General features: G+C 48.7%; 1 protein-coding gene across 1 annotated transcript; it reads right to left on the bottom strand.

The window, feature by feature from the left end:
- Nucleotides 1-2,009: 2,009 nt before the first annotated feature.
- Nucleotides 2,010-3,407, bottom strand: CLDN5 (claudin 5). The gene has a single exon (XM_024763832.1). The coding sequence runs from the start codon at nt 3,270-3,272 to the stop codon at nt 2,616-2,618; it is 657 nt and encodes a 218-aa protein (XP_024619600.1). The 5' UTR covers nt 3,273-3,407; the 3' UTR covers nt 2,010-2,615.
- Between the last annotated feature and the right edge of the window lie 17,118 nt (nt 3,408-20,525).

Genomic DNA, 20,525 nt, shown 5'->3' with positions numbered 1-20,525 from the left:
ATCGCAGACGGTCCAAGCTGGACCGGCCTCAGCAACCTCCAAAGCCTTCGGAGCAGCAAGAGTTCTCTGTCAGGGAAGCCGTGGGATCAGCTGGCCCCACCCTCCCAGTTGTCCCCAGGACACCTGCAAGGGTTGAGGGGATCTGGAGGCAAGGAGGATGCCATTTCTGTCCTTTGGCGAGGAGAGAGCCATTCACGCAAGTGGCTGAGGCCATCTGTGACCACTGCACAGAGCTCAGGTGCCAGGGGAGCAGGCAGGCTGGAGGGCCATGGCCACCTAGGTGTGGCACCTGGGGCCACAGGCAAGAGGTGGCAGAGTGGTTTGGGCAGCAGTTATGTTGGTGGGAAAAGCCCAGAAATCATGTTCAGGAACTGAGGACACGGGTTAGGGGGGCTAGGTCTCAGGGTGGGCCTTGGGGAGGGGTAGTGAGCAGTGGGGTCAGCTGCATTGGAGCTGCATTGTTCCTCCCACCTGACCTCTGGCAGTGGAGTTTTCCCCTGCCCTTCCCAGCATGGGTTGGGGACAGCAGCCTGCCCGCCAGGGCCCTCAAGCTGCCCACCCTGGCCATCTGCAGAAGCTGAGGGCTGGGCAGCTACCATTCAGAATCCCAGCTGACGCCTGGGGCCCTGGAGTCAAGAGAGCTCTGGGCTGTGGAGGAGGCAGCCTTAGGCCTGCGCCTGGGCCAGACACCCTGTACCCGACACTGCCTGGACCCTGTGGCCAGAGCAGAAGTGGAAGGACCTTTGTTCCTACCCCACCAAGAGCCAAGGCTCCAGGATCACACACTTGCTCGCTTGGGAGCTGTTCTAGGTTAGGCTCAGGCAGGGCTGCCATAAAGGCTAAGGACCTCTGTGCCATGGGGCCCATCCCTCTATAGTCATCCCACTGTTGGGAGCTAAGGCCCCCAGATAGTTCAGCCTCCCTAGAAGTTCTGGGATTCAGGGCCATGTTCACAGTAGCTGCCCTGAGCCTATGTCCTTGGGTTCTGCCCCTCCCTACAATGAGGAACCTGGCCAGGCCTGGGAGACTCCTTGCCATTGGACCCGGCCCAGGCATTTCTGGACATGGCCCTCAGGGTGGAGTTTGGGGGCATTTGCCAAGCCCTCCGCACTGGCTGGGCTTGGAACTTCTCCCAGCAGCCCCTGATCCTGTCCACTGTTCTCTTCTGCCCTGGAAGCAACGAGTTCTTGGTGGCTGTGACAACTCTGGTCTGCTTTGCCCTCCAGGAATCCCACCCAAAGGAGGAAGGTCACATGGTGCTCCCAGCAGGGGTTGACACAGAGGTGCTGATGGTTGGCCTAAGTCTGGGCTGGCCGCCAGACCACCAAGATGGGCACAGGCCCTGTGCAGAGAGCTAGGATGGAGGGGCTGAAGCTGAATCTGGGCAGCTGGCCGCGGGTGCCTCCTCCCCATGGCAACGCGCTTCTCAACCTGCAGCCAGCTCTGCTGGAGCCCAGCACACATCCTGGATTTGCCCCTGTTCCCACTGCACTATTGGCGGAAAGGACGGAGTCAGTGTTGTATAGATGTCTAGCCATGTGAGGCGACCCAGAGATGGCCAAACCCGGGGGGGGCAGGTGGAAAACGCCCGTCCGGTGGTGCCTGGGGACCAGCCTCTTCTAGGCAAAGCCAGCAGCCTGGCAGCCCACCCTTAGCCCTACCTGCATCCCAAGACCCACACACACTGGCTAGGGTCAACCTGCATCTTCTGTTGGGGTCTGCATCACAGCCCCTGCTCTCCACCCCCACCCCCACCCCCAGGCTCTATGGCTCAGCAGTGGCCCTTCTGACTACATATCTCACCTCCCTGGGTTGCAGTGAGCTGTGGCTGTTTCCCACCCAACGGGAAGGTGACCAGATGGCAGGAGGGACCTGAGAAATGGCCATGGGATCTTCGGGATCCCTGGAAGGTCCCCCCAGGAGCTTTTTGGGGAAAATTTGGTGGGTAGGTGGATGAATGGGGGCTGCAAAGCACAGGCGGTGACTGGACAAAGAACAGGACACAGATGGGAGGGTATCCAAACCATTTACTAAGCGGACTCTTGCCCCAACCCCCCAAGCTGTGAAGGAGGGCAGGGCCCCGGCCCCACACCCAGAATCCGGTGCCCGTAAGCCTTGCCTGGCGAGCTGCAGGGGTGAGACAGGGAGGTCCAGACCAAGTCTCTTGCCCCCACCCGGAGGCCAGCCTGCTGATGGAGTGAAGGCCAGTTATAAACGTCCCTCCGGCAGCCGAGGCTGGGGCCCCTGGGCTCTCGGTCTGCCCCTCTGGAATCAGCAGGAGCCACTAGGGAGTGGGTGGCATCCAAGACCCTGACGGTCAGAGAGGGAGCGGCATCTCCAGTCCAGTGCCCACACAGCCGAAGGAACGCGCGCCCTACCCACGTCGGAGCCAGCACTGCACACAAACAGAGCGAGTCTTCCCAAGTGCGCGTCGCCTTGCGGGGCAGGGCGCAGCCCGGGACCGGCTAGGAGGCCGGAGAGGACGGGCCGCGGACAGAGTCCGGTCCGTGCGTAGGACCCAGAGTTCCGCAGAGCCTGTGCGCCGCGGAGGCCGCCGTCCATGCAGGGCTCCCCTGGCCGGTCCTCCCGCTCGCGGCCCTGCCGCGCAAGCGCACTCAAACATAGTTCTTCTTGTCGTAGTCGCCGCTGGCCGTAGGCCGCCGCGGCGCCGAGTACTTGACCGGGAAGCCGAAGTCGGGGCGGCCGGCGCAGACCCAGGCGCCGCAGCACACGAGGCCGCCGCCGCACATGAGCAGCGCCGAGGCGGCCCAGCCGATGTAAAGCGCGGCGCCCAGCTCGTACTTCTGCGACATGGGCACGGTCGGGTCGTAGAACTCCCGGACCACGATGTTGGCGAACCAGCAGAGCGGCACGAGTGCCAGCAGCCCGCAGAGCGCGTAAAGCGCGCCGCCCGTGAGGGCCACGCGTGCCTTACCCGGGCCGGGGGCCACGCAGGTGGTGCACTGCGCGCCCGCCAGGGTCACGAAGAGCGCGACAAGCGCCAGGAGCACGGCGCCCACGGTGAGCGCCCGCGCCGCCTGCACCTCTGTGCTCAGCGCCAGCACCGAGTCGTACACCTTGCACTGCATGTGCCCTGTGCTCTGCACCACGCACGACATCCACAGCCCCTTCCAGGTGGTCTGCGCCGTCACGATGTTGTGGTCCAGGAAAGCGGTCACCTGCCACATGGGCAGCCCGCACGCCAGGATCAGGCCCACCCAGCCCACCAGGCACAACACCAGGCCGAGAATCTCCAGCGCCGCCGACCCCATGGCTGGAGACAAGACGGGCGCCCGACGGCCCGGGGCCTCCGGGCGCGCACAGCTTACTCCCTCCGATCCCGGGCCCAGCGGCACCACAGCACAGCCTCGGGTCTGCTGGCGCCTCTAGGGGGGCTTCCCATTTGAAGGTTCGTGGGGCGGACTATGACCCGCGGGCCCAGCCCCCCGCCCTGAGCAGCCAATCCACGCCCAGGCCATCCGCCCGCAGCCAATCGCAGGCGCCCCCGGCAGCAGGAGTTAGGAAAACAACTGCGCGTGGGGGTAGCGGGTGGCGGGCGGCGGGAGGCGGGCGGCGCGGGGAACCGCGGGGCATCCGGTGGCGGCCCCGGACCCTCATCCGCTGTTGTCCTGGTCGCTGCAGAGCCCGTTCCAAGCTGACCACGCTCCACGAACTACCTCCCTGTGCGCCCCCACCTCGCCGTTTCAGGAGCTGCATGACCCTGGGTCTGCACCGATTTCCCCGACACATCCTCGAACGAGCCAGTTGGTCCCTACCTCCCAGGCCAGCTCCACTCTTCCCTGGCCCCGGTCGGCGGGAGCCACTGCGCCGAGGGCCCCCGGGTTAGCCAAACACAGCTCGGCCTGTTCCTCCAGGAAGCTCTCCCTGGAGTCCAAGCCCAACACAGCCCCCTTCTCTGCACCCCGACCACTGTGGCCCTTCGAGTGCTAACACTGTCTCCCTCACAGGCCGAGAAGCCAGGAAGGCCTGTGCGGGTCAGGCCGAGGTTCCTGCTTCGTCCAAGGCCCTGCCCAGCGCCACCACGTCCCTGGGGCTTGCGGCTCCAGCACGAAGCAGAAAGAACGGGGCCTTCTCATGGCCTCCGGAGACCCCCACTCTGCCCCTGCTGCGGGGGCTTCCCATACCTCCCAACCTTTGCACCGACTGCTCCTCTTCCGGAGATGCTGCCCATCCCCCATCCTTTGAGGCCCAGCTGAGGCGACACCGCGTCAGTAAATCCCCAGTGACCCAGCATACAGGCAATCCTCCCAGGAGCAGCCCGTGGCCTCAGGCTCTGCCACCTACTCCCTGCTCCAGGCCTCAGACAAGAGACAGAGAGAGAAACGCAGGGGCTGTACTCTGCCCTCCCACCAGCTGCAGTGCTACCCTGGCACCCCAGCCCCCAGGCCACCCTACGGAAGCCAACATGGAGTTTCCTGACTGGGAGGAAGAGCCCCCATCCTCGCTGGAGGCGGGAGGCGAGGGATTTCCGGGCATTCTTCTGCACAATGGCCCAGCCATTTCTCCAAGGCCCACTGGAATGGACAGTGGGGCCCCCTGAGGCTCAGGTAGGGTCACTAGTCCCTTTCTGGCAGCCCCCTCCCCACTCCCTGTCAGTCCCTCTGTCTAAAGCAAAGTCTGTATTCTGCCCTGGAGTGGGGCTACCAGGACCCCCACTCCTTCCTCAGGTCCCAGGTGCCTGACTTGCTAGCAGGGCCTCCCCAGAGAAGGCCTGCCTTTGAGGCTGGCCAAAGCCTGGGCGCCTCAATAGATCGGTCCTTCCTGGGCCTGGTTCCTTCTCCTCAGGTGGCTGAGATAATACCCTGTCGTCCAGCACGGGGAGGCACCCAAGGCAAGTTTGCTGGGCCCTGTGGGATTGGGGAGGACAATTTTACCCCTTCTTTCACCCCAGCCCCCTCACTTCCTGTATAGATGGAGCTCCAAGGACCACTGCCTCCTCCCAGACACCCCTCACTCGCTGCTTCCCTCCTGTTGCAGACCTTTCTGGACGTCCCCTCCCCCATCTACTCCAGGGGGCCCAGCCCTACCACCCACCCACCCTTTCAATCCCGCTTCCCTGTGGCCCAAGTCCAAGGACCTTGCCCAGGGTCCCTCCATGACACTCCACGCTGCTGTCTTCCCAGGTCGACTGCTGTGGCCTCCTCAGGCCGTCCAGGCCCCACCCTTGGCCACTGGGGCTGTTCTCCTCAGGGCAGCTGGGCATCGCAGCAGGCCCTGCTCCTGGGTCACACTCTGCCTGAAACCCTCTGTGGCTCGCACTGCCCATGGACGAAGCACTGACTCCTGGGAGCGGCCCAGGTGACATGGGCCAGCTGCACTGGGTCTGGCCAGTCCAGCAGCATACTCCACGTTCCATTCAGACTTGCCTCCCTCTGGGCCCTCAGACTGGTCTGTCTACACCCACGCCTCTTCTGCGTGCAGTATGTATCCCTTGGGCAGGGCCTGCATCTACTAGGTTGTGTTACCAAGGTCTGTTCCTCTTGGATGCCTTCCTGCTCCCATCCCTCAGCCTTGCTCTCGAGGCCCAAGCTGGAGCTGCCCGTCTGCTCGCTGGTTGATCCCACCAGTATCCAGGAACAAGCCCCAGCACAGTGGCCGTCTTCATGCATCTGTCCTGGGCAGGGGGCTGCCTGTGACCCATGCTGACCTCTGGCCACCTGCCACTCCTCCAGCACCTCAGAGCTGCAGCCAGCACAAGGTTCTCCCCATTCGCCTGCCCACCTGCCTCCCTCTCTCTGCCACTTTGGGCCCATCCTGGCCTGGCACCCTGGAGCAGCCCCTGTGAGTCCACGTCTCTTTGGGGACAGCCGCACAGTATCTCAGGGACTTGGCAGAAGGGCCTCAGTCCCCACCTCTCACAATCTGATTTCTACCCCGACACCACTGTGTTGGTTGTAGGCCTGGCCGCAGTTGAATCAGAGCTGCCACAGAGAGGCCCAGCCCCGACCTGCGGGGGCGTGAAGACTTGCCTGCCCTTCCCTCCACTCTCTAGAATCTCCTGGCCACCTACTATACGCGGAGCATCGTGTCCGGGTAGAACACCCACGGGGCTCCTGCCCTCAACCAGGGACTGGGAAGGGCTTTCAGGTATGCCCTTGGCTGTGAGGGAAAGAGACGGCAGAGTGACACCAAGTGATGAAGGCCTCTCTGAGGCGGTGATAGTTCAGCCCAAAACCAGGAAGAGGTTCCACACAAGAGCCCAGAGGCGGGAAAGGGCAGGAGGAGACCGGCGGGGCTGGGGTGACATGGTGGGCGCAGGCATGCAGGCCAAGGGTCCAGGCTGGGCAGGGTGTGGATCCCTGATTTCTGGCGAGGAGCTCTTGGGCCAGCACACCAGCCAAGGCCACCTGCTCATCTGCTGCTATTGTTCTGCTTTCCCAGGGGAAGTACGGCAGGATCTCATTAATTGTGTGGGGGAAAGGCCTGAGTCGGCAGAAATCAGTTTATCTTGAGCAGCTGCCAGCTGACCCTGCACCACGGTGATCCGGTGACCTTCCAGGGACAATCTAAATTTAGGCTCCAGATTTCTGAGGACTGGGGTTTGGGAAGCTCCTAGTTAAGGGATTTCATTTTGGGGGAAGTGAGAAATAATGTCCCTTCTGTCTTTTGGCTTTGAAATAGTTAAGGATGTTTTCCTCAGGGTAGCAGCTGTTTGTGGAGCCTCTGAGCACAGAGCACTGCCTGTGCCCTTTCTTGGTGCAACCGGTGCCCCAGAGGCAGCTCCTCCAACATCGCCAGGCCTGCCCTGGGGCCCGAGGCGCCCTGCGTGGGAGGGGCATGGGTGCCTGTGCCGATGCCCAGAGTGCCCTTTGACAAAGAGCTGGTGAGTTCACAGTTCAGATGAGGGAACTGGGCTCTCCTTGCCTTTGTCCCACCATTGATGCAAAGCCCTCCGTGGTGGAGACTGCAAGGTTCAAGGGGAGGCAGTCATCAATCCTGAGTCCTGTGCTGCCATTCCTGAGCGCCCTCCAGGTTCCTGAGACAGCCTCCCTGGCTCCCTTGACCTTCACAGCTCATCTGATGTCAGTTTGGTCCTCAGAGCGGGCACCACTGGCTGGCTGGCAGAACAGGAGGGCACTGTTGCTTAACCTTCCCCAGTGGGTAGGGGAGTGTGGGGGGCAGAGGGCTCTGGTTGACAAGAAACCCAGGGTCTTGTAGACCCCTGTGCCCTCACGGATCGCACCAGATGGTGGTCTCTATGTGATCTCCTGGAGGCCAGCAAAGGCTCTGTGTAATGGCAATAGTGGCCCCAGGAGCCCAAGGCAGCCCTGACCCCACACCCTCCACCCCTCATACCTGCACTGCCTCTGTGGCCTCTCTGTCCACCTTCTCTCCCCGACCCGTCCCTTCACAGATTCAGTCCTTCTCTGCATGCTGCATTTTGCAACAATTTTATACTTTCACTTAAAATCAGTAGAGTCATTCTGGATCCTCCTTTTTCATTTAGCATCATATTGTAAACATGTCCCTACTCTGTTAAAAAACACCCTCATGATTATCATTGTTTCTAACTGCCTTGGGAGCTGGAGAGCCAGGATGGAATCATCTATCTCCCCGACTCCTGAGAGTGGGTGGTGACCAGGGCAATCTGTTCCAAGGTTCCGTAAAATGGGGATGGTAATGGGCTAAACATCAAAGGGCTGCCAAGGAGCTTAGTGGACAGCACTTCCTGGCTCAAGGTGGATGCTGGATTAACATTTACGGTGATGATCATCCTGGTAATTATGCAACCATCCCTCAAGACATAGTTTCATAAATGATAATTTTCTATTATAAATAATGCTGCTATGAATGGCATTATTCATGAGCCTTGGTATTTCGGGTAATTTCCTCAGGAAAAACTCCTCAAAGTAGCATTTCTGGCTCACACCCTAGAGGGTGTGTCCCTTAGACGCCTTATCTGAGTACGCATTTTCACTGCCTGTCATTAGCTCTAGGTAGTCACAGTTTTTAAAGTTTACTAATTGGATAGGTAGAAGATGGCACCTTACTTTAATTGGCATTTCTTCACAAGTAATGAAGTTAAAGTTTTTTTCCAATTAATACTGCTCATTTTCATTTCCTCTTTGGTGAACTATGTATCCACATAGAGCCTTGGTGTTTTCTCACTTTATATGTTAGAAACATTACTTGCTATCATATATATGGCATATACTTTTTGCTGTTTCCTACTTAACCTATTAACAATTTTTTTCAAAATGTTATAGAAGTTTGAATTTTTGAGTATTCAAATCTATTAAGGTTTTCCCTATGAGATTTCAATCTTTATCTTTAGCCATCAAAAAGTCCTTCTATAACCAGAAAATACAAATTAAGTTATGATTTCTTATAGTTTTCTTCTCTGTCTCCTCATGCCAAAGAGGGTTTCTGATTCTGACCAAGATGAATAGGACCAACTGCAGATAGAGTTTTGCTCAAGAGCAAAAAGCGGGGGAGGGCATAGGAAAGAATCAATAAATTTAAAGATAGGACAATAGGATTATTTCATCTGAACAAGATTAAAAAAAAAAAAAAGAACAGAACTTCAGGAAATGTGGGATCATAACAAAAGGTCTGACATCTATGTCATTGGAGTACCAAAAGAAGAGAAGAAAAAGGCTGGGGATAAAAAAGTACCCAAAGAAACAATAACTGGAAATTTCCTAGGTTTAGGAAGAAGAAAAGAAAAAACATACAGATTCAAGATGTTGCCAGAACCCCAAACAGAATAAATCCTAAGAAATCCAAACCAAGACACATTGTAATTAAACTTTCGAAAACCAAAGACAAAGAAAAATACTGAAAGGAGCCAGAAAATAAGGTAAGGACATCTCACCAATAGGGGAAAAACAAAACAAATGACAGAATTTCTCATCAGAAACCATGGAAACCAGAGAACGTAGCACATTTTTTTAAGCACTAGAAGGAAAAGAAAATGTCAACCCAGAATTCTGTATCTAGTGAATATATTCTTCAGGGATGAAGTGGAAATAAATATATTCTCAGATGAAGGAAAACTAAGAGAATGTCACCAGCAGATGTACCCTAAAAGAATGGCTAAAGGATGTTATTTAAACAGAAAGGAAATGATAAAAGGAGGAATCTTTGGACATCAAAAAGGAAGAAAGAATATGACAAGCAAAATGTTGGTAAATACAGAAGAAGGAGACTTTCCTTCTCCTTTTGAGTTTTCTAACTTATGTTTGATGGTTGGAGCAAAAATGATTACACTGCCTAAAGTGGTTCTCAGGGTGTGTAGAGGAAATATCTAAGATAATTGTATTATAAATAGGAAAGGGTAATGGGACATAAAGGGAGGTAAGGTTTCTATACTTCATTCCAACTGGTAAAGTGTTGACATCAGTAGACTTTGATGAGTTATCTGTATAAAGTGTAATCCTAGAGCAACCACTAAAAACTTTACAAAGAGATACACTCAAAAACACTATAGATAATTCAAACAGAACTCGGAAAGATGTTCAAGTAAGCCATAGGAAGGCAGGAAAAGGTAAACAGAGAAACAGAGAGAAAGAGAATACACAGAAAACAAAGTGGCAGACTTAAACCTTACCATATCGATAATTACATTAAATGTAAGTGGTCTAAATACAGCAGTTAAACAACAAAGGTTGGTAGAGTGCACCAAAAAAATTACCCAAATATATGCTATTTAAAAGAAACTCAGTTCAAATCGAATGACATATGTAGGCTGAAAGCAAAAGTATAGAAAAAGATATACTATGCAAACATTAATCAAATAAATACAGCAGTGGCTATATTAATATCAGATAAAGTACACTTCATTAAGAAAATTACCAGGGACAGAGACCTACATAATGATAGAAGGGCCAATCCACCAAGAAGGCATAGCAATCCTAAATGTGTACACACCAAGCGACAGAGCTGCAAAATATGGGAAGCAAAACCTCATAAAATTGAATGCAGAAATAGACAAATTGACAATTATAGTTGAGGCTTCAACACTCTTCTCTCAACAACTGAGAGAATAAATAGACAAAAAATCACCAAGAAGCTAGAACTCAACAACACCATCAAACAACAGGATCTAATCAAAATTTATATAACACTACCCAACAGCAGCAGAATACACATTCTTGTCATGTGCCCAGAGAACCTATACCAGATAGACCATATCCTGAGCCACAAAAAACCCTCAAAACCAGTCAAAGTAAAAGTTGCTTCTTTAAAAACTCAACAATATTAACATGCTTTTACCTAAACTGACCTTAAAAACCGTTACTAAAATCAGAAATGAAAGAAGAGGTATCGGTAATAATATCTCACTAACAGTAAAAGTGATTTTAAGGGAATACAATGAACAATTGTATGCCAACAAAGTAGATAACCAAGATGAAATGGGCAAATTCCTACAAACAAAAACTACCAAACGTGACTTAAGAAGAAATAAATCTGAATAGATCTATAACAAGTAAAGAGATTGAGTTAGTAATTTTAAAGATTTCCAACAAAGAAAAGTCCAGGACCAGATGGCCTCGCTGGTAAACTATACCAAATGTTTAAAGTAAAGAAAAACTAATACCAATCAATCTTAAACTCTTACAAAAAAATAGAAGAGGGCAGCACACTTCCTAACTCACTCTATGAGGCCAGAACTGCCCTGATCCAAAGTCAGACAAAGACTTCACAAGAAAACTAAAACCAATAATGCCTGTGAATACAGATGCAAAAATACTCAACAATATACTAGCAAACCAAATCCAGCAACACATATAAAAAATACATGACCAAATGGGATTTATTCCAGGAATGCAAAATCAGTTTAATAAGCAAAAATCAATCAATGTAGCATAACAAAATACTTAGATGTAAATCTAACAAAATATGTACAGGAGTTATATGCTGAAAACTATAAAACACTGATGAAAGGAATCAAAAAACATCTAAATAAACGGAGAGGCATTCCATGTTCATGGATTGGAAGACGTTATGTGATAAAGAATAATGAATAATGCACTTATTCATTATTCATTATAATAATGTATAGTGAATAATGCACTTCCCTTCAAAATCCCAGGAAGATTTCTTATAGGTATAAACTAGATTATTCTGAAATGTATATGGAGAGGAAAAGGAATTAGAATAGCTAAAACAATTCTGAAAAAGAAGAATAAAGTGGGAAGAATCATACTATCTGATTTTAAAACTTATATAGATATTAATACTGCTTACAGGGGACAGAGACATTGTTCAATGGTGCTGAGAACCCAGAAACAGCCCCACACAAGTACAACTGATTTTTGACAAGCATGCAAAAGCAAGTCAATGACCCAAAAGAAAATTGAAAGCAGGGACTGAAACAGATATTTGTACACCAATATTCATAGCAGCATTATTCACAACAGCCAAAAGGTGGAAACAACCCAAATATCCGCTGATGGATGAATGATAAACAGGTTGTATATCCATACAATGGAATATTAGTCTTAAATAGGAAGCAAATTCTAACACATGCTACAACATGGATCAACCTTGAAGACATTATGTTAAGTGAAATAAGCCAGACACAAAAGCACAAGTACTCTATGATTCCACTAACATGAAGTTCCTAGAGGAGTCAAATTCATACAGACAGAAAGTAGAATAGTGGGTGCCAGGGGGCTGGAGGAGGAGGGGATGGGGAGTTATTGTTTAATGGGTACAGAGTTTCAGTTTGGGATATGAAAATATTCTGAAGATGGATGGTAGTGATGGATGCACAATAATATGACACACTTAATGCCACCGAATTGTAAAAATGGCTGAAATGCTAAATTCTATGGGATGCACATTTTACCACAAAAAAGACAACTCAATGGAGGAAGGATAATTTTTTCAACAAATACGCTAAAGCAATTAGATATCAATAGAAAAAAAATCAACCTCAACCAAAACCTCACATCATTAAAAAAAAATCTCAAAATGAATCCTAGATTTAAACGTAAAATGTAAAACTATAGAACTTTTAGAAGATAACTTGGAAGAAAGTCTTCAGGACATAGACATGACACCAAAAGCATGATCATAAAAGGAGAAAATCATCAATTTAACCTTATCAAAATTAATTTTTGCTTTGTAAAAGACACTTTTTAAAGGATGAAAGGGTACACACTGGGAGAAAATATTTGCTCATGGATTAAAATGCCTAGAGTAGTAATGGCCCATAAGAAGTGCCACAGATACTATTTTTACTATATTACCAGGTTGCAGTTCTTTTATTAGATTTATTCCTGGATTCTTTATATTTTTGTTGCTATTTTAAAATCTTTTTAAAATTGCATTTTCTAACTGATTTTTGCTATTGTATAGAAATGCAAATGAATTTTGCTTTAAATCCAGCAACCTTATCTAATTCTAATAGTTTATTTGCAGATGCCTTTGGGGTTTGCACATAGATTATCATTATCATGTGTAAATAATGAGTCTGTGTTTTTCTTTCTAACTCTTCATATTTTTATTTCATTTTCTCATTTCACTGCACTGGTTAGGATATCCAGTAGCACATCATATAGAAGCCTTCATCATGTAAAGTTTCTGATCTCACAGAGAATGCTTTCATTGTTAATGTTGTTTACTATATATTAGTAGAGGTACTTTATTAGCTTCAATTCCTATTTTTGTTTTTTATTTTTTATTACGAAAGTTTAATTTCATCACGTTTTTTTTTTGGCTACATCTATTGAAATAATTCTGTGGTTTTTCTCTTTTAATCTGTTAATATGGTGATTTACTTCAAGTAATTGGGCTCGAACCCATGTCCCCTGCATTGGCAGGAGGATTCTTAACCACTGCGCCACAAGGGAAACCCAATCATGCGTTTTTGAGATAAACCCAACTTGGCCATGAGAAATTATCTTTTGGATCCATTATTGGATTCAGTTTGCATCAGTGTTTATGAGTGAGATTTACTGGTAATTTTATTCTTGTTCTACTCTTGTTCAGTTTGCATATCAAGGTTATATCAGCCTTGTAGAAATGAGGTGCGAGTTTCCTATTTTTCTATTCTCCAAAATAATTTGTACAAGATTGGAATCATCTGTTTCTTGAAAGGTAGAATTTGCTTGCAAAGCCTTTTATTTCTTTTTCCATGTTTAAAAACATTTTAAAAATTGAATTATAGTTGATTCACAATGTTGTGTTGAATTATAGCTGATTTACAATGTTGATTTACAATGCTAGTGTACAGCAAAGTGATTTAGATACACACACGTATATAATCTTTTTCATATTCTTTTTCCACCATGGTTTATTACAGGATATTCAATATAGTTCCCTGTGCTATACAGTAGGACCTCATTGTTTATCTAGTTTATGTATAGTAGTTTGTATCCACTAATCCCAAACTCCTAATTTATCCCTCCCCCACCCCTTTTCCCCTTTGGTAACCATCAATTTGTTTTCTATGTCTGTGAGTCTGTTTCTGTTTTGTGAATAAGTTCATTTGTATCGTATTTTAGATACCACATATAAGTGGTACCATATGGTATTTGTCTTCCTCTGTCTTACTTCACTTAGTATGATAATATCTAGGTCCATCCATGTTTCTGCAAATGCCATTATTTCATTCTTTTTATGGCTGAGTAGTATTCCATTGTGTATCTAGGTACCACATCTTCTTTATTCATTCATCTGTCGATTGACATTTATGCTGCTTCCATGTCTTGGCTACTGTAAATAATGCTTGCAAAGCTTTTAAAACATTTGTGAGGGGAGGGGCAGATTTTTAATCACTGATTACATTTCTTTAATTGTAAGACAATCCAGGTTTTTAAATTTTCTTTTGGATTCCATTCTGGAAAACTGTTTTCCCAAGAAATTACTCATTTCATCTGTTTTCAAATTTGTTGCCATGAGGTTGATAAATAGCCTCTTATATTTCTGTTCACTTACTGGGGCATCTATGGTGAGATCTCCCTTCCTAGTGTTTTGTTTGTGCCTCCTCTTTTTCTTGTGAATATTACCAGAGCCTGGCTTTGTTTTTGTATTTCCCACAAGCCACCTTTGGTCTTTTCTGTCTTAAACTGTACTGCACCTGATGTTGACATAACCCACAAGTTAACTCTTGGTTAGTCTTTTCTCCCTTGACCTTCAATGTTGTGTTTTTGTTTTAGGAGGGTTTCTTGTAATTGCAGAAACGTGGGTTATTTTTCATACAATGTGACAATCTTTTTAGCTAGAGTGTTTGGTCCCTTTACATTTTTTGTGATTACAAGTATGCTTGTATTTATTTGTAACAGCTATGTCCAGCTCCCCCTGCCCACTCTCCTCCTTCCTTTCCGTTTTCTTTTGGATTAACTTTTTAATTAATTAATTTATTTATCTATTTATTTTTGGCTGCATTGGGTCTTCGCTGCTGTGTGCAGGCTTTCTCTAGTTGTGGCGAGCAAGGGCTACTTACTCTTGGTTGCAATGTGCGGGCTTCTCATTGCGGTGGCTTCTCTTGTCGCGGAGTACAGACTCTAGGTGCGCGGGCTTCAGTAGTTGTGGCATATGGGCTTAGTTGCTCCGCGGTATGTGGGATCTTCCTGGACCAGGGCTCAAACCCATGTCCTCTGCACTGGCAGGCAGATTCTTAACCACTGTGCCACCAGGGAAGTCCCTGGATTAACTTTTGTCTTTTTCTTAATTCCTTTTTACCTTTTCAGAAATTATACCTTCTGGACCTATTTAGGCAGTCACCTTCTAAAAGTAATAACCTCTAAAGTTAATATCTTTGCCCTTCTCCCCACAACACTGAAACCTTAGAATGTTTAACCTGTCACCTGCTGCCAGCTCCCATGCTATTGTTATTGGTGCCCTGCGGTTATTTCAAACACTCAGTACTGGTGTGCAGGGCCCACCCCAGAGGATGCCCCCACCTCTTGCCTCCTCAGGCAGTGGCCGCACCCAGCTTGCTAGGTGGAAAGCCAAGGGCAGGAAGCGGCCGTGAACATAGGCCGGCACCCCTGCTGCTCCCAGGAGCCAGTCCTCAGATCCTATCTCAAGCTCACGCTGGCTTAGTCAAGCCCTCAGGAGTTGGCATCCAGGCCAGCACTGGTCCAAACAAGGAGTGGGTCAGAGCTGAACATCCAGGCCCAGGCTGACCGCACCAAGGACACAGGGAGGTGCTCAGAGCCCCACAGCCCTTCCCAGGAGGCTGGCAGGGCCTGGAGCCTGTGAATTTACCCCTCAGCTGCCCTGGTTGCCCCCTGCAGACACCCCCTTCTTTTCACACTTTCACTGAATACGCATGAGCTGGGAATGTCCCAGCTGGGCATCCCTGCAGCAAACGGTGGCCCAAAAAATGTCTACAACAACAAGGATGTTGCCTCAGACAGTGCCTCCTGCTCTCATTCCCCACAGACCAAGGGATGGGGATGCAGAAGAGCCAAGCAGAGGGACATAGCACCTACCCAGGAGGCTGGAGGCTGTGGAGAGGAGCTGCCCCTTACATAGGTCTAGAGGAAAGATAGGAGTTCACCAGGGCGAAAGTGGGATCAGGCATTCTGGGAAAGAAGAGCCCATGGGCAAGAGCAGTAACAAACACCAGCAGGGCATGGGGTATGGAAGGACAACAGTAGGACAAGGAGGGACCCATGCAACTGGGCTCTGGCTGGCTGGTGTCTTGAAGAGAGCTCCTGGGAATGGAGCTAAGAAGTAAGAGAAGCCACCATTCCAACAGGCACATGGTCATGTCTGGCTGCCAGGATGGGTGAAGTATGGTCCTGTAGCTGGGTGGCCACAGACTCAGCAGAACCCAGAGCCTCCTATTCCCAGGGGAAGGGACCATCCCTGCCACATGCCGAGTTCTGAGGGCCCACAAGCCAGGGCCTGCAAGGTGGAACTGAGTCAGAGATGCTAGGCCGAGGTTGGGATTCAAGGGAGCAGACAGAGCCCATCCCTGTCCCCCCCGCCCTCCCCTACAGAGCGTCCCACTGCACATACCAGTAAAGACTTTGAGAGCTAATAAACACGTGGCAATACGGAAATAATAAAGAATGTCATCAGTGGGCCAGGAATTTTGAGAGGCTTTTAGGAGTTTGTGGAAGAGAAGAAGGAGATAGGGTGAGACACTGGGACCAACCAGGGCTGAGGGAAAAGCCAACCCTGCGTGCAGACGAGGAGCCTCAGCTGGGGGAGGAGGCTGCAGCCTCCAGCTGTCACCCTGGGTGCCACTTTGTCTCCAAAGGGCCCACTGAGGCAGGCTGGGGCAGGAGGAGGTAGATGAGGAGGTAGCTCCATTCCCAGGAGCTCTCTTCAAGACACCTCTGAAAACACGAACCCTCCTCCAAGTAGCTGAGGGGGGAGAAAGGCAGGTCCTGCCAGGAGAGAACCCAAGCGGGGTCAGTTAAAGGCCTCCTGGTGCCCCTGGGGTGTCAGGGTAGAGACAAAGAAACAGACCTCTCACACACCTGACAAGGGTACACGTTGGTACAACCACTGCAGGAAATAGTTTGCCATTACCTCAAAAAGTTGAATGAGCATAATCCCATGAGCCAGAGGGAAAAGTGTCCACATGCACTGGGTACATGTGGCAGCCAATAGTCAGCATCAACTACCAGAGATGGAGGGAGGGAGCTCCCGATGTGACTCCAGCACCCATGACCGCGTGCAAGGACCTGAGCAGGAACCACCCCGCTGAGCTCAGGCAACCCAGCACTTGAGAAAGAAGAATAGAATGGCCCTTGTTTCAGCCCACTGAGGTTTGGGGTGTTTGTTATGAAGAGACAAAAAAACAGATTTCATTTCTATAATGGTTAAAAGTAGGCAAGATAAAACCATATTGTTCAGGAATAAATATACAGGTGGTAAAACTAAAAAGAACAAAGAAATGATTACCATGAGAGTGAGGATAACCTTTATCTCTAGAGAGAGGTGAGTGGAAAGGATATATGGAGCTTCTGAGGCGATACCTAGGGGTGACTATGTGAATGTTTGCTATAGAATCATTTGTGAAGCTGTATGTAATGATATCTTTCACAATAAAAAGACATGTGTGTGTATTTTAAGAAAGGCTAAAAGAAAGTACTCAGGTTTGGATGATGTGGGTACAGCATCTGCCAGCAGCTCCCACGTGCATCCTACAGAGCAGCCTGGCTTCAACAGGACCCCCACTGCCCACACACCCTCCCACGCAGGGCCAAGCCCCTGGGAGCAGCAGACCAGTGTGCCCAAGACCAAAACGCATGCCAGTCGCCAGGAAACCCCAGATGGAAGCCAGCTAATGAGAGAACAAAGGCAAACATTAGAAACCTTGACAATGTGAAATAATAGCAATGCCCTGGGAACAAACCTATTTTCTGTCTCTATGAATGTGCCTTTCTGGACATTTCACATCAATGGAATCATACAATACGTGGCCTTTCGCATCTGGCTTCGTCCACTTTGCATAACATTTTCTAGGTTCATCCATTTTGTAGCCTGTGTCAGTACTTCACTCCTTTTTATGACTGAATAGTATTCTGTTGTATGGATAGGTCACATTTTGTTTATCCATTCATCACCTGATGAACATTTGGGTTGTTTACACTTTTTGGTTACTATGAATAAAGCTGCTATGAACATTTGTATACAAGTTTTTGTGTGGACATATTGTTTCATTTCTCTTGAGTACCTAAATGTGGAATTGCTGGGTCATATGGTATTACTATGTTTAACTTTTTAGGAACTGCTAAACTTTCCCACAGCAACTGCATCATTTTATATTCTCACCAGCAATGTATGAGGGTTCAATTTCCCCACATCCTCGCCAACACTTATTATGTTGATTTTTTTTATCATACTGGACTCAGTTTACTAGCATCTCATTGCAGATTTTTGCATCTACATTCGTAAGGGATATTTATCTGTATTTTTCTTGTGATGTCTTTGTCTTTGGTATCAGGGTAACACTGGCTTTGTAGGATGAGTTAAGAAGTGTTCCCTCCTCCGACTTCCCTGGTGGTGCAGTGGTTAAGAATCCGCCTGCCAACGCAGGGGACACGGGTTCAAGCCCTGGTTTGGGAAGATCCCACATGCCGCAGAGCATCTAAGCCTATACGCCACAATTACTGAGCCTGTGCTCTAGATCCCGAGAGCCACAGCTACTGAGGCCGTGCGCCCTAGAGCCCGTGCTCCACAACAAGAGAAGCCAGTTCAATGAGAAGCCCATGCACCGCAACAAAGAGTAGCCCCTGCTCACCACAACTAGAGAGAGCCCACATGCAGCAGCGAAGACCCAGGGCATCAATAAATAAATAAATAAACAAACAAATAAATAATAAGTGTTCCCTCCTCTTCTATTTTTTGTAAGTGCTTGAGAAGGATGGATGTTAATTATTCTTTAAATCTTTGATAGAATTCACTAGTGAAACCATCTGGTCCTGGGTTTTTCTTTGTTGAATTTTTTATTACTAACTCAAAATTCGTCAAATTTGGGAAGATTTCAGCTTTTACTTCTTATTGAGAATCAGCCATTTTTGGTTTTGTTTTTTAAATAAGCTTTCCCCAGGTTGCTGCAAGCCTTTGGTTAATTTTCAAAGTTCCAGAAACATTGATCCTGTCAGTTTTTGCTCATGTTTTCATTGTTTTTATGAAGGGTGGAATGTGAAGTTTCTTACTCCACATTTTTTTCTTACTTTTTTTTTTAACATCTTTATTGGAGTATAATTGCTTTACAATGGTGTGTTAGTTTCTGCTGTATAACAAAGTGAATCAGCAAACATGTACATATATCCCCATATCTCCTCCCTCTTGCGTCTCCCTCCCACCCTCCCTACCCCACCCTAGGTGGTCACAAAACACCAAGCTGATCTCCCTGTGCTATGCGGCTGCTTCCCACTAGCTATTTTATGTTTTGTAGTATATGTATGTCCATGTCAGTCTCTCACTTCGTCTCAGCTTACCCTTCCCCCTCCCAGTGTCCTCAAGTCCATTCTCTACATCTGCATCTTTATTCCTGTCCTGCCCCTAGGTTCTTCAGAACCGTTTTTTTTTTTTTTTTAGATTCCATATATATGTGTTAGCATACGGTATCTGTTTTTCTCTTTCTGTCTGACTTATTTAACTCTGTACGACCGTCTCTAGGTCCATCCACCTCACTACAAATAACTCAATTTTGTTTCTTTTTATGGCTGTTACTCCTCCATATTTGCTGACATCACTCCTTAGTTGGGCTTCTGACAGAGAAGACAAAAGCATCCTGACAAGAGATTTACTTAGTTATAAAGGTACGCTTTGGGATGGTGATTCTCAAACTTTAGTGTGCATAAGAAATAACTAGAGGTGATGATTATAAATGCATATTCCAAGATCCCACCACAAATCCCAACACTTATGTCTGGGGCCTGGGGATCTGCATTTTAGGCAGGTGCTTAGAGGCCCCCCTTTGGAAGCACCAGTCTCAAACAATGAACAAAGTAATAAACAAGTTGGGAGGTTGCGAGGAGAGATGGTGTTCATTTCACATTTTTCACAGAAGAGAGCCAAGAGAAACCAGGTAGAGTTGAGAAATCAAGACATGGGAGAGACTTCCCTGGCGGTCCAGTGGGTAAGACTCCACGCTTCCACTGCAGGGGGCCCGGGCTTGACCCCTGGTCAGGGAACTAAGGTCCCGCATGCCACAAGGTGTGGCAAAAAAAAAAAAAAAAAGACATGGGATGAACACTTTAGAGTTATGGAGGTACCCAGAGTAAGAACTAGAAACAAACAGTGAAGGGAGGCGACCTCCAGGGAGGGGCTGGAGTGGGACACAACAACTTTGACCTTTTTCTTTACAGTTTGAACTTTCTTTTCTCAAATACAGATGTTATCTTTATATATTAAAACAAACAGACAAACAAAAGCGATGGAGAAGTCAGTAGGAGGGGGCTACTGGCCAACAACCCCACCTTGTCTCCTCAGGGCCTTGGCCAGTCCAGCCCTTCCTACCAACCCTTGGCCAAGGGCTACGGATGCACCATGCAGCCTGGTACCTTGGGAAGGGCACTACAGACTGGGGCTCCTCTCCTTCAGCTTGGACCATGCCCTTGCCACCTCCCTCCAGAGAAGTGGGCACTGGCAACCTGTCCGGTTGCCTGTGCCAACAAGATGAGGAGGACGCTATAGTATGAGGGAGTCAGGAACCGCAACCTAGAGTCATAGAGCCCTGGCCACTCTGGGCTGCAAGGGATCTTCCCAAGGTCACATAGTGACCCAGTCATTCCCAGAACCAGTAGTCTTTGGGGCTTAAAAACATAAGCATAAAATCAAAAACAAACTTTGCTTGGAAGCTAGCTGTGGGCAGTTGGCTCAGCCTACACTGTGGACTCACCAGCCAACTGCTTCAGAGGTCTGGGCAGGCGGCCACCTGACAGGATGTGCTGGGAAGCCAAATGGGGATGGCTGCTTCTGGGAGAGGTATGAGTGATGACAGTCATGTCCCTGGATAGCAGAGGGTTGTGGCTCTCACTGGTCCCCCTGGCTCTGCAGGGCTGTTTTCAGGGTGAAGTTTATCTAGCCCAAAGTCCTTCCGTCCAAAGCCAGAGACTCGCTGTCCTTTCCACAAGGAC

The sequence above is a fragment of the Neophocaena asiaeorientalis genome, unplaced genomic scaffold (assembly GCF_003031525.2).
Source record: "Neophocaena asiaeorientalis asiaeorientalis breed wild unplaced genomic scaffold, Neophocaena_asiaeorientalis_V1.1 scaffold110, whole genome shotgun sequence".
NCBI classification, from domain to species: domain Eukaryota; kingdom Metazoa; phylum Chordata; class Mammalia; order Artiodactyla; family Phocoenidae; genus Neophocaena; species Neophocaena asiaeorientalis.
This window is presented reverse-complemented; position numbering and strand designations above follow the sequence as displayed.